Genomic DNA, 15,427 nt, shown 5'->3' on the forward strand with positions numbered 1-15,427 from the left:
TTAGAGAGCCCATTCTTCCCTGCCATCCCCACTACAGACATACACTGTTAAACTGAACGCAAAGGCATTTTTTGAAAACAACAAAGATACTGTTAGATCATAAGTTACTGCCAGAGGAGGGAAAGCTAAACTAGCTCATAAAGTAAATAGGTAGATACAACCATTTTGACAGTGTTCCATCAATTAATATAAAATCCTGGGGTGGTTTCCTAAAAAAGTATGTACTTTATATATAGAAATATGTTTATATTTGAGACTATTAGAAGATATTTACCAGTAGCTGAAGAATAGATTTTTTAAATTAATGTATAATAAATTGTCAATAAGCAAGCTGATCTCAAGATTTTAAAATCAGGTTTCAGAAGCCAAATCAATGCTTCTAGAAAAATACTTTAAAGTTAGGAATAGAATATAAAATCCTTAATAAGTTACAGACCTTTAATTTAGAATTATAATAACATATAAGGCACTTAAGAAAAATTTGGAATGTTAGTGAACTACCCAGATATTACAACTTCTGTAACTTTCTAACAAATGCAGAAAGAGATTTTTTTTAAGTGGATGGACAGGCGAAGAGGAAAGGAAACAATAATAAATAAAACAAATCACCTGGTTTTAGCATATGACAATGATTTTCAAACTAGTATCTGGAGACACAGGAAGAGATGCACCTTTCCTGATTTCCATTCAGAAAGTAAAGGTGATTAGCACAGCAGCACTTGGTAGAGGCACGGTCTCCAGAGAGGGGAGGTGCTGGGCGGTAGGACTGACGGGCACCCCTGCAAATGCAGGAGGTCCCAGTAGGCCCAGGAATGGAGCTATGCAAGAACAGGGAGACACCTCATGTTCAAGAGAGAGTTAACTTGGGACATCAAAGAATGGCGACACCGGGTCACCTATTCTGACATTATAAACTGTGTGAATAGCTTTAAAGATCAGAACAAAACAATATGCAGGTAAACATGTGAGCATATCCTGAAAGTTATGGAAAATGTTTGTTCCAACCCCTGCATTTTCAAAATGCTTTACATTTCACTGCGTCCAACAACCATAAAAACAAAAGAATTACACAGCTATAAAATCAAATTTATCAGAATAAATAAAACAACATATAAATGAAATAGCAAAAAAAATTAGGTTTCTAAGTTTTTTAGGGTTATAATACTCCAGTATAAGAACTAAAGGTAATTATGTCTCATTTCAGATATATGATTAATATCTAGATGGTCTAATTTTTCAACGCCTGTATCTTCTCAATCCTCAAATTATCATTTTATATCTTAGAAATTATTTTACACTTTCCTATGTATACACAATAGTAATTTGCAGCAAACTGGTATAATTTCACAACCCTCAATTTGATAAAAATAACAAAGACCTGGGTGTGATTTTTATAAAAATAATACAATTTTAAAATGAATGTCTTGAGTTGATCACTTTGGATGTGTTCTAACTGTTCCAAGAACTGCTTTACACAGAACACATTAGCAGTGAAAATAGCTTTGACTCCCAGCCCTTGATTCTACAACAGCAACATGGTAATTAGCCAAATTATCACTGTGAATTTATTATCTTGATTCTTCAACTTGTACATTACACTTATTATCTATCAAAATGAAAAACTCAGGCTCATGAAAGGTAATCAGAGTACAAGTGGCAGACACAAGAGCTCGAGCTTTCCTGAGGCCGCTGGACCCCCTTTCACTCCCAGTCCTCAGGTGTGAGGAGGCGGAACAGGCTCTTCACATCCGGGCTACTGCTAAGGAGTTCTCCTACGCCCAGGTAACAGCACAGCCCTGGCAGGCATCGGAGAGCTGGTGTTTTAAATAAAGAACACCTCAACCTTTTTCATTGCAGGACTAGAAGGATGGCAGGGTGGGGAGCAGGAACAGACACTGAGTAAAAAGTCAGTCATTCATTATTTTTCATCTACTTATTCATTATTTATTAATATTAAACATCTACTATGTGCCAGTCATTTTGCTAGCCCCTGGAGATAGGCAGTAACAGCCTAATGAGGACAAGAAAGACCAGCGTGACTCAGTAAGAATAAGAATAAAGGGTACCTGGGAAATACAGAATAGGAGCATCATTTATTAAGTTACACTTTGGGAATCAGGAAGGTTTCCTGGAGAAACTGACATCCAAAGTGAGGCCTGGAAGATAAGCAGGAGACAGTTGGCTGAATTTGGGGCCAGGCATAGACAGAGCGTGTTCTAAGGACTGGGAAGAGCATGAGTTAAGCCCAGAGGTGAGGAGGGAGGAGTGGCACCATGCTTCCAGAAATGTAGTATGGAGTGTGAGATAAGCAGAGGCAGGAGATGGGCTGCATGGCCTGCCGGGCAGGGGCATGTGTGTCTCTGCAGACACATCCCAGAATGTGACTCTACCCTGAGCCTAGAGAAGTCATTCAAATGTTTTAAGTAAACATGCTCTGGAAAGCTGATTCTACCTTCATGGTGGAGAGCAGGCTGGAGCCAGACAGTAGGCTGTAATAAGCCAGAGAGGAAGTCTCAGAATAATCTAGGTCAATGAAGTCTACCTAGGAAAGGGAAGGAGTCACAAGGAATGTAGCATGGAAGACTTCTATTTTTAAAGGTGGAAATAAGGTGTACACGTTCATTTTGAGGACAAGAGTCATAGAGAGTGAGGTTAGAAGAAACCTGGAGAGAGGGGGTGCTTGTAGCTCCTGCAGGGGTGCAAGGGTGGATGGGACTCCGAGAAAAAGGCACAGGGATTTGCACCAAATAGGGGGAGGGATGCATCCTGAAATAGGAAAGAGGGAAGAAAGGGTGGGGGGAGGGGATTCAGGTCCATCAGCAAACTGGAATGTGGGAGCTCCAGGAAGGCCGTGTCTATGTCTGTGTGTCCACTGCTCTCCCCCAGGGCCTAGAATAGTTTGACTAAGCCAGGCATTCCCACCATATGAAACTGGTGCTTGGGGACAAAAAGGTCTCATTCTCTCTGCATATATACAGACACACATACCATACAGAAACAGATGTACAGTATGTCTGTGGTAATGGAATGTCATTGGGAGTGATTAGGAAAAGAGTGTCTAAAATGGTTCCTCAGGGACTGATCATGAACACGGTTGAAAAAGACCGACAAGGGTGAAATGCCTGTAGCCAGTGATGAGGCCTGGTGAGCACCACAACAACAGTGAGCTCCAGAGAGAGTAAGTCACACCCTGAGGGAGATGGAATAGTCCAGCTACCATGATCCTGCCCTGGAAGTGGGATTAAGCATAAATGACTGGTCATAACAGGCTGGCTGCCTGAAGCGGCCCATAGCCCAGTCCCCAGTGCTGACTGGTAGAGAGAAGGTTTGACTGCTCCATCCCAGAAGTCCTGGAAGGACGCAGGGCTGGTGAGGACTCTGGGACTGAACAAAGGACCAAACATGATGGTGCCATGCTGACAGAAAGAGACCAGAGGTACTGTCCACAGAGGGACCTGGCTTGGAGGAAGGCAATGACTCATGCATGGCAGTGCCAGCCACAGGCTGAAACTGGGGAGAGACGCGGTGATCTTAGGGAATCTGATGGGACAGTAACGGCATTAATAGGTCTTGGTGACTTGTATTCTAGGACCTGTTTGTGAGGATCAGCTGCCTGATAGAATTTCCATGTCAGAGAGACAGTCAAAAAATACAGGGCAGAGGTGAAGAAGGTCACAGGACCTCTATGCTGAAAGTGTTCTAACACAAAGGCTTTATACACACACACACACACACACACACACACACACACTCCAAAATACTTCTGCAAACAAGTAGAATTATATCTGCCTTTGTATTTTTAATACTAATATCACTTCAGCAACTAGTTTAATATTTTATGCTTCTTAATTAATACTCTAAAGTATTCTTTATTAAAAGACTTAATATATAATAATGTGTAAATCATTTTCAGTTCTGATATTCTTTAAGTTGGTTCTATTAAACACATTTAGCAAAGGACATAAGCAAGTTGGCTGGATAGTAATGCATATTAGCATCTCACTGTAGGAGAAAAGCACTTAAAAGAAACCTAAATTAAATGTCTGAAACACTGAAGGAAAACACTGAAAAGGATACAAATAAATGAAGCATATACCACGCTCATGGTTTAGAAGAATTAATATTGTTAAAATGTCCCTACTACACAAAGCAATACACTGATTCAATGCAATCCCTATCAAAACACCAATGGCATTTTTCAAGAAGGTAAAACAAATAATCCTGTAATTTACATAAAACCACAAAGGACTCCAAAATAACCAAAGCAATCTTGAGAAAGAAGAACAAAGTTAAAAGTATCATGTTACCTGATATCAAACTATACTACAAGGCTGTAGTAATAAAAACAGCATGATACTAGCACAAAAAAAGACACATCAATCAATTCAAAAGAATAGAAAGCCCAGAAATAAATCCATGTGTATCTGGTCAATTAATCTATGACAAAGAAAGCAAGAATATACAATGTGTAAAGACAATCTATTCCATAAATGGTGTTGGGAAAATTAGACAGATAAATGCAAAAATTAAATTAGACCACCTTCTTATACCATATGCAAGAATAAACTCAAAATGGATTGAAAACTTAAATATAGGACCCAAAACCATAAACTTCCTAGAAGAAACCATAAGCAGTAAACTCTGACATTACTCTTAGTAATATTTTTTTCTGATATATCTTCTCAGGCAGGGAAACAAAAGAAAAAGTAAATGGGATTACATGAAACCAAAAACTTCCTGTACAGCAAAGAAAACCATCAACAAAATGAAAAGACAATCTACTGAATATGAGAAGATATTTGCCAATGATACATCCAATTAGGGATTAATATCCAAAATATATAAAGAACTTATACAACTCACCATAAAAAATAACAATCTGATTAAAAATGGGCAGAGGACCTGAACAGACACTTCTCCAAAGAAGATATATAGATGGCCAATAGACATATTAAAAAAAGTTCAACATCATCAGGGAAAGGCAAATTAAAACCACAGTAAGATATCATGTCATGCCTGCCAGAATGGCTGTCATCAATAAATTAATAAGTAACAGAGAACATGGAAACAAGGGAACCTTGTGCACTGGTGGTGGGAACGTAAAATTGGTGCAGTCACTCTAGAGTGACTGTATGGAGGTCCTAGAAAAGAATTAAGAATACAACTACCATATGACTTAGCAATCCTACTTCTGGTCATTTATGCAAAGAAATCCAAAAGAGTAATTTAAAAAGATAAACGCACCTCTATGTTTATTGCAGCATTCACACTATTTACAATAGTCAAGATATGGAAGGAAACTAAGTGTCCACTGATAGATGACTGGATAAAGAAGATGTAGTATGTATATACAATAGATTATTACTTAGTTGTAAACGAGAATGATATCTTACCATTTGTGACAGCATGGGTGGACCTACAGGGTGTTATGCTAAGTGAAGTAAGTCAGACAGAGAAAGACAAATGCCTTATGATTTCACTTAAATGTAGAGTCTAAGATACAAAACAAACAAGAGAGAAACAAACTTATAGATACAGAGAACAAATTGATGGTCACCAGATAGGAAAGAAGTTAAGGAGATGAGTGAAAAAAGTAAAAGGGAATAAGATATATAACTTGCCAGTTATAAAGATAGTCACAGGGTTTTAAAGTATAGCACAGGGAATATAGCCCATAATATTGTAATAACCATGTATGATGTCATGTGGGTACTACTTACTGGGGTGATCACTCCACAAGGTATATAAATGTCTAATCAGTATGTTGTACACCTGAAACTAATATAATCTTGTATGGCAACTATAATTGAAAATAAATATTTTTAAAAAGTAAAAAGAGTATGTCCTTGAGGAGAATTTATACATTTGAAAGTATTTTGGATATTATAATTTTACATGTATTAATGTTTTCAAATCTATATAGTAAAATAAAAACAGTACTGCAAATGGTAAACCTCATTCATTAATAAAGATGAGAATCTGCACTTTTTATTCTACATGATCTAAGTTTAAGCACTTATTTTTCTGAAAATAAAGACTTGCCGAAATATAAACAAGCAAAATAAGGATGCCATAAAACCTGAACGAAATATACACTGTGTTGTCCAATGGACCACATGCCCTCCATTCCAGCACAGCGACTGTCTCTCCACTTCTGTGCCACCACCTGCATTTCTGTGTTGTTGGGGCTAGACTCCACAAACCACCTTTCCTAAGGACTGGAGCTGAAAGGAGTGTGTGTCTACATTTTCTCCCCACACTCCGTTTCTAATTCACCCATCCCACAAGCCTCTGCTGGGTCCCTGCTGTGTGTCCAGCAGGTGTTCTTAGACACTGAGTAAATCTATCTTTTTTAGTTATATTCAATATTATTACTTCTTTTTTTGTTGTTGATGTACCTTGCAAGGCTAGAGCAACAGGAAATCAAGTGTTTTTAATGCCTTGGTCTTCAAATGTAGTGCTGAAGTTCTCCAAGTATCTTCACAAGAACCTGTGAAGCCGTGTCTCTGACATTACCAGACACCTGGCCCGTCAAGCACTCTGTCTGGCAACATGCTCCCTTCGCACCCTCCTAGTGTTTGCAGCCCGGGTGCAGGAGGGGTGCTCAGCACCTCTGGCTTCAATCACAGCCAGTGGCATCTAGTTTTGGTTAACACTCTATTCGTGTGCTTCTTCCTTTTTTTCCAGCGACATATAGACAAACACCCATGAAAAGATATTGATTGAGGCATTAGAACTCACCCTTTAGGCCAGAAAATATATTCCCACAGACCTTCAGCTACTTGGGCTGCTAATATTCCCTTGATCTCTATCCCCATGTAAATATCTTTGTGATTTTTCATGGTACAGATTAGAACGAGACAGGGAAATATACAAAGGTAAAGCTCTTCATTCACAATGGAAGTTTCAGTACCTCCAGGATTCCTTTGGCCATCCTTCCAAAATGCCTGGGCTCAGAACAGATCCTGAATTAGAGTGGTCTCCTGCTCCAGCTCTGTTAGAAACGGAACACCTCCAGCATCATTACAAAGCCGAATGGCCCAGAAACACAGGAGCAGGCTGTGGGACACCCCCACAGGCACTAGGGCGCCCTAAGCAGGCAGAAGTAGAGCCATTTAAGTAGGGCTTTTGATTTCAACCAAAAGGACAAACATAATAAAATCTAGTAAAAATGCAGAAAGAAAAATCAAAACAAAACACTACCAAGCGAAGCTAATTTATCTTGGATAAGGCTTGCAGGTTTTGCTCAGTGAATTTCTCTATCCTATGTCCTGTTCCACTCCCTTTTGCTTTGATTTTATTTTACTACAACCAGCAATGGGAGGTACTAATGGGGCTACTCTATAATTATACCCGGATTGATTTTGCCATTTGTGCGCTTCTTTTTGTCACTAGTAACATCTTTACTGTTTTAACAAATGAAATAAGTTATAAAGAAAAAGCCTGTCTGGTCTGAAGCAGGGGAGGTCTGACCTAGGTCCAGCTCTGAAAGTGGCCCAAACAGGTCACTTAAAACAAGTCATCTCTTCATTCTCCAGTTCTCTAGGGTGGCTAACATTTTCATTTGGGTTAAGGAGCATGTGGACGTTGAAGCACAAGGTTCCTCTTTGGCTCATGATGCAGGATCTGAACACACTGGGCGGGGGAGGGCATAATGACCTGCATTACTGTTCTCAACTCTCCTCACTCACGCATCTCCCAAGGTCACATTGGAGTCTTGTCCAGGAGGTTCCCTGGCTTCTAGAAAACTTGGGAAAAGGAGTTCCATTTATTTGTTGGAAGTCTGTTCAACTACTATGTCAGAAAATTGGTTTGGGTCTCCAGAATTTAAACAACTACCAGTTACCTGCTTCATATAAACAGAAATGCAAAACTATGTCAGAAAATTGGTTTGGGTCTCCAGAATTTAAACAACTACCAGTTACCTGCTTCATATAAACAGAAATGCAAATCTATGCAGATAGTCACTATAAATATTTCACAGGATTCCAGCATTAATGACTAAAGATGAAAGCCAAGGAGGTAATCTGCTCAGATGTTGCATTGAAATTGTCTCTAAATTCATCCCTTAAATCCAAACCAGAATCTCCCACACTGGTCTCTTATTACAAAGGCTCACTCGTCATGAGAGTTCTGCCCCTCAACAACTGCCATCTAAACCTGTCTTGCATAAAATCTGTGCATCCTAGGATCCAGCCCTGCATGACCCCATTAAGTTGTAAATGGATTTTATTTGCTGAACAAATGTTAACGCCATTCTATGTTAATGGATAATGCTACGAAAAAGCACCTGAGTACTACAGGACTGGAGTCCTTAGGGGTGAAATATTGTATAAGTTGGAAAGCTGTCTGTTATAAACATATGTCAGCCATGAGGGTTTCCAGCCCTTATCACACATCTTCATAAAACTCAGTTATAATTTCTCCCTCAGTTAAGTGAATTTTGTAATAATACACAAATTTATTAAGTTCCAGGATTAAAATTTCCTGAGTAAGAATAAAAAATAATTACACTTTAGAACATAATGTAATATTTAAATGACTTAAAAACAGTCACCTCAGCAAAAACAAGAGAAGGGAGAAAAAAAGAAGTTTAAAAATAAGGTTGGTAACATTGGCCATAAAACCTTTGTGAGTTCAAGTGCATAAACACAGTAGCTAGCACTTCTGAACTTCATAAACATGTTAAGAATGGAAAACCTCCCATTCACAGCAAAATGCCTGAGTGGTTTCATCAATAAACCAGGGAGTGCAGGAGGTTGGGGGTAAGGGGGAATATTGCTTCTTAATTTAATAAAACACCATAGTTGTTAAGAAACAGAGAGAATGCTGGTGCCAGATGGTGCTTGTTAAAATCCCAGCTCTATCATTTACTAACTCTGTGACCTTGGGTAAGCTGTGTTTAACTTCTTGCCTCAGTTTTTTCATCTGTGAAATGGGGATGTTAACAGTACCTCCGTCTGGGCTGCTGTGATAGTTCAGTGAGTTAACACCTACAAGGAACTTACGTCTTACACTCCATAAATGTTAGCTCTTCATCATTTGGTAGTTGGTACTATATGTAGGATTTACTGAAAATGAAAAAGGATCTGAATGGAAACCATGGCCTTCCTCACCAGAAGTCTCTGAATCCACTGACACCATTTTCTCAAGTCTGGATTCTGTCCAATCTCTCCACAGAACCAGCATCCAAGTAAGCCACCAATGACCTTTACGTCATATGTCCTATCCATTGGGTGGTTTTCCATCCTTGTCTCTCTTGTCCGCTCGGAAATTCTGAGCACTGTTGAGCTTGAAACTCTCTTTCCATGGATTCTATGACTTTTCACTGTCACAATTTTCCCTCAGTGTCTCTGGCCACTCCCTCTCACCTTCATTTGCCACTAAATCTTCCTTTCCCTGACCTTTGAATGTTGGAATTTAGATGCTGATTGCTTCTTGGTCTCTAGTCTCTCTCCAGGCAAATTCACTCATTTCTATGGTTTTATTACCAACATGCTAATTAATCCAAAATGTTGGTCTATAGCTCAGACCTCTGTTCTGAGCTCTAAACTCATGTGTGTTATTTACATTCTCCATGATATTGGAATGTCTCAAAAGGTACTTCAAACTCAACGTGTCTAAAAATAATTTGTGATTTCTTCTCTACCCTCAAAACCAGCAGCTCCGTCAGTGTTCCCATGTCTGTGAGTATCCCACAAAGCATCTCCCATCTGGACATTGGCAATAGCCTCCCATTCCTTTTCTTCTTCTTTCCTCCCTTCAATCCATTCTCTGTAGCAGCCACAGTAGTGCATTTAAATTGCCAATCTGATGACACCCTCTCTGCTCACATCCTTCACTGGCTCCCTGTGCTTCTGGGATTCTGAACATGGCCGAGAAGGTATCACATATTCAGCTTCTCCCACCTAGCTTTATCCACCTGCTCTCTAGCCACTCTGGCCCTTTTTAGCCTTTCTGGGTCTCTAACAAGCCAAGCTCTTGCATTTCTTCTGCTTGGAACCCTCACCATTCTTCTCTTTAGGCTGATTTCCTATTCATTCTCCAATGATCAGTTCAAATGTTGTTTCCTCAGGGAAGCTGTTCCTGACCCAAAACTGGGTTGTGAACCCTATAGTAAATGAGCTCTCATAAACCCTAAGTATTCATCACAATGAACATTTTACATTTATTTATAAAATTTTAAAAAACTCAGTAGCTATATCTTTTGTCGGTTTGAAGAGGGCAAGGAGTCATGTCTGTTTGGCCCACCATTGTTCTCCCAGTATCTCCCATGTGGAAAGGGCATGTTAATGCATGTTAAGTGAGTACCTCAATTTTCAACATTTTAAGGCATTTTTTATGGCCCTGCTCTTACTCCATGACTAAAGGGAACCATCATTTACACGTGATGGCTGCAAGTAACAGGTACCTCTGGTGACCTTGGATCACAAGGGGAGAGAAACTGATAAGGAAAACTGGGCTCCACAGAGAGCAGCCATGGAAACCCAGCACTAAAAAGGCTAGTACATCATGTCCATGACAGATAGCAAATAGAATGTTTGTGAGCTGTCAGAATGATACTTATCTTTCTTCTTTAGAGGGTTCTTTCAATCACTCACTCATTAATTTATGCAGCAAAATTGTGAATTATAAATTTCACACACTGGGGCCATAATGTAGGAGGAACACTGATGTGTAACAGACACACAACAAATACAATAGGCTGTGACTGAGAAGGAGCCCTGTGCTTGCATTTGGAGGAGAGGATGTGCTTAGGATAAGAGGGGAAGTTGATCCTGGAGAATGACTGGTATAAGCAAGGAAGGGGACTGCCTGAAAAACAGTCCAAGGAAAACAGGAACACTGACACAGTCTTCTAGGAGCTACTTTAATACCTTAGGCTGACGGTAAGGAGAGAGGCTCACCTACACAGTTCTAGCACTGCCGACACCTCTGTTTCCTCCAACTCTCTAGTGCCTCCCATCCTGGACCACATCTCATGGGCTACAGGAAGAGTAGAACTTACAGACAGCTCTGGTGTCTGCTATTGAAGTCATCATCTCCACATCTCCACTACCCTTAACCTTGCATATGCATATAAATCAATTATCTGGTCAGTCCAGGCTTTCCCTTCTGTTCCATGCCTGAATCGAGGTGGACTGTGGCAATGGCAGGCCAGTGCTGTGATGTACCAGGGGGTCAGTATCATGGGAATGTAGGAAGTGGGTAAAGGAGTATGAGGCTTGCATTAGCTCTCTTAAGGAAAAGAAATAATGCTTTAAATTCTTGGCTGTAGCATTCAATTTTATCTTAGGTGGATTTTACATTACTTAAACTATATCCTTTTGGTCTGTGAATTACTCAAGCTCCTACTCAAACTTTAAGCTCTGTTTGGAGTATGGAGAAGAAAGGCCAAGTGACAGATTTCTTCTATATCCTCAGAGGAGATAAGAAAAGGTAGAGTTTTTAAAAATAACAACACCACAGAAAGGATTGACGTGTTCTGGTATTATTATTTTGCAGATGTAAACACCATAACCCATCAAAGGAAGACTGCGTAAACACTGAACATTTGGACTCAAACAGGAAAGCATGTTGAAACAGAAAAACAGAAAGAGTATATCAGTATCTTACACTATCTGTTCTGTGATCTGAAACAAAACTCCAGGAGAGAGAATACATAGATATAAAATACAATGTGTATTTTATTTAACATACACTTAAATGCTAGAAAATAATCTACCACTCTGACAATTGTTTTCTGTATAAATCTCTGCCAGAAAAACAAAAATTAGTATTAATTCAACAAATCAAACTTTAATTCTTTTGGTTAACAAGACTTTAGGAAGAAAAATAAAATACTCTGCCCCTGAAAAAAATTAGATGGTTTGTGTAAAATTTTAATCAAGTAATCATATTACTGTAATACACTAGAAATTCAAGAAAACGTGTGTAAGATGCCCAAAACTTAGAAACATATTCAAATAAAATTTTTTTTCTTTATAGTCAATTGCCATACCATCTGGTTTAGTTTGCCTTTGTGTTTTGCTGAATGTGGTATCAGCTTTCTGAGAACTGTATATTACTAGGTTGTGCTCCTAAAAAATTTGAGTGGGGAAAAAATATGGGATGAAGATTATACATCCTGATTATAAGTTTGGATACTTAGGAAAATGCTAACATGGTGCAACAGCCCAAACTAAGTGAAGCTGGGTGTGAAATGGCTGGTGGAGGGAGTCCACTCACAATGACACTGATGACAAGGACAGGTTTACAAGAGTAGCACACAAAGTAATAACATGCAAAACAATATAGAAATAAATCTTCAGACTCCGAGACACCTCTTTGTCAGAGTGCTCCTGATTCTAATTAAGTTTAGAAAAAAAATTAACAAGGCAACCCTGATTGACTGGAAAGTATAAACAATTAAAGGATGCTTCTAAACAGTAGAGTGATTAATGGAGGCATCCAAATATGAGCACAATCATGTCCTTCCTCTCAATGCTGTTCTTCTGATTTCCAGCTGATCACTGTAACACAGTGTCACCTCGGCCCATGCAGAGGCACCAGACTGAGGTGTAGCTCCTAGATTTCTGAAACAAGTTGTTTCATAAAGTGTCATTTAGGCAACTAAAGTGATTACCCTCAGAAAAGGTCAATGCCAAACAACAAACAAACAGGTTCCCTTAGACAATGCAGTCACATGACTCCTTTCTGTTTGGAATCTGTGCCCAATCAGTTGAGAAGATTTGTAAAGGAATATCCTTACCCGGATTATTTCTTCCACACAAATGTTGGTTTCTCCAGATCTACTCTCCTGAAAGCAAAGGAAAAACAAAACAAAACAAATTAAGCCTGACAGTCTAGATCTGTGGTTACAAAGAAAAGATGACACATAGGCTTCCAAAGTAAATAAAGCTTGGATTGGGGAAATGCCTAAACTGGGACATACTGATAAGATTCTTTCCTTAATCGGATAGCTCCCACCACAGTATGACCACTCTCCCTCCAGGCACTGTGCACTGCAGGGACAGGCCTGCCGAGAATGCCAGACCTGCATCGAGGTCTGGAGCTCAGCCCTGGGCCACGCAACCACACTGACTCTAAGCCAGTCAGGATGTTAGGAGTATCAGTACACGACCTGCATATGACCTGCACATAAGAACTTGCTTTGCCTTGGGCTCTATCCGAGTATGAGCACATGGCCTCCACTGCAAAGTAGATCCGGTTCACCCTTCAAATACTCATAATGGCCTTGCCGAATGCAAGGGTTTTACAACTTAAGTAAAAAGTCTCATAGTTCCACTGTCCTTAAAGCCTAGATTTACTGGTTTGATGGGCCAAAACTACGAGACCAAAGGAGAAACATTCTCTCAAAATCTGCAGGTCACACTGGGTGTCACACTTCGGAGCCCCCTGTTCCACAATCCTCACTGCCCTGTGCTCTGGAGATGTTAAGGGCTCTGAGGAATGGTAGCTTCAGGTACAGATGACTCTGGCGAATGTTTTAAGCTCCAGAGATGTGTGGTAACTACTGGTGACACAGCCCAGAAAGCAGGAAATGGTTTTGTGGAGACATGAAAGCAGCACTTCTATACAGTAGGCAGACGTGCCTCCTGTCCTACTGTGGTTTCAGGGAGATACAGTTCTCTTGGCCTTTTAATTCAATGATACTGACCACAACTCAGCATGACATCCTAAGCTTTCCTCACCCTGAATAGAGACCCCATGCCCATTAAGCAGGAACTCCCTTTTCCTCAGCTGCTAGTAACCATTAATATACTTTTTCTCACTATGAACTTTTTTTATTCTGAACACTTCATGTAAACAGAATCATACAATATGTGGCCTTTATGTCAGCTGGTATTACTTAGGATAATGCTTTCAAAGTTCATCCATGTTGTACAATGCCGCAGTACTTCAATCCTTTTGGTGGCTGAATAATATTCCATCATATGGGTATATCACGCTTTGTTTATCTGTTCATCAGCTGATGGACATTTTGGTTGTTTCCACTTTGACTAATGTGATAGCACTTCTACAAACATTTGTGTGCAACTATGAACATTCACTTAAACACTTGTTTTCAATTCTTCTGGGTATATAACTAGAAACTGAATTGGTGGGTCATATGGCAATTCCATGCTTTGCTTTTTAAGGAACTGCCAAAATGCTTTCCACATTGGCTGTACCAACCATTTCAGACCTCCACAAGCAATGTATGAAGGTTCTAATTTCCCCACATCCTCATCAACACTTATTTTTCAGGTTTGTTTCTGACAGTAGCCATCCTAGTGGCTGTGAAGTGGCATCTCACTGTGGTTTTGACCTGTATTTTCCTAATGACTGATGATGTTGAGCATCTCTTCAGGTACATGTGGGCCATTTGCTTCTTCTTTGGAAAAATGTCCTTTGCTATTTATTAAATTGGGTTGTTTGTCTCCCTGCCCCCTCTTGGCTTCGATGTAAAAGTTCTTTATATATCCTGGATACCAAACCCTTTACCAGCTGTATGATTTGTATATGTTTTCTTCATTCTGTGGTTGTACTTTCAACTCTCTTGACAGTGTTCATAGATGTACAGAATTTTTAACTTCAATGAAGTTCACTTTACCTGTTTTTTCCCTTTGTTGTTTTGGTTTTGGTGTCATATCTAAGAAAACATTGCCAAATCCAAGGTTATGAAGATTTACCCATTTTCTTTTAAGAGATTTACAGTTTTAGTTTTTATATTTAGGTCTTTAATCCAGTAGTTTGGGAACTTTCAGGTAAAGTTTATTTCCTTATGGATTATTTTATAAGTTTTAGTTAAAACAGAAACATTATCTTTATACATATTACTCCACTCTAGTGTCCTTATTAAAAGACCAGTAACAAGCCCTGACTGGGTGGCTCAGTGGCTTGGGCATCCTCCTGCACACCAAAAGGTTGCTGGTTCAGCTCTGATCAGGGCACATGCCTGGGTGGCAGGCCAGGTCTCCAGTGGAGGGGCATGTGGGAGGCAACCGATTGATGTTTTTCTCCTCTCACTCCCTTCCCCTCTCTCTAAAAATAAATAAATGAAATCTTTTTTAAAAAGCTTGAGAACAAAATGTGTAAGGTACAGCCACTGTTGCCAGTAGTGCATGAACACAACATACATGTTTACCCTTATAAATTAAGAAAAACTGTGTTAAATATCATGGCATAATATTTCCTTACCCTTTCCTACACTCACCTCTCCTCCTGTTCTCCCGAGAGTTACAGTTTGGTGATATGCCACTAATGAGTCCCCACTCCCACCACCCAATGGCTTATTCCAGGACTGCTCTGGAAATTTCACTCTTTTGACACTCCAGTCAAACTGGGTCAGAGAGCTCTTTCTGGATCCTACCCCAAACCTACTTCCTTTCCAAGGCAGCCTGAGGCATCCATCACAAATGCTGCTGGTAAATTCTTTGTCAGG

The 15,427-nt window shown here is 39.7% G+C and overlaps 1 protein-coding gene across 4 annotated transcripts in view; it reads right to left on the reverse strand.

Moving 5' to 3' along the window:
- The window catches only part of AFF3 (AF4/FMR2 family member 3), a 544,115-nt gene that overhangs the window by 261,591 nt on the left and 267,097 nt on the right, over positions 1-15,427 (reverse strand). For all 4 annotated transcript variants that reach the window (XM_045827774.1, XM_045827773.1, XM_045827776.1 and 1 more), the window contains one exon: positions 12,752-12,799. In XM_045827774.1, the coding sequence (XP_045683730.1) occupies positions 12,752-12,799 (48 nt within the window). The remainder of the gene's footprint in view (positions 1-12,751; positions 12,800-15,427) is intronic.

This window comes from Phyllostomus hastatus, unplaced genomic scaffold (assembly GCF_019186645.2).
Source record: "Phyllostomus hastatus isolate PE091 unplaced genomic scaffold, TTU_PhHast_1.1 phas_scaffold_78, whole genome shotgun sequence".
Classification (NCBI taxonomy): domain Eukaryota; kingdom Metazoa; phylum Chordata; class Mammalia; order Chiroptera; family Phyllostomidae; genus Phyllostomus; species Phyllostomus hastatus.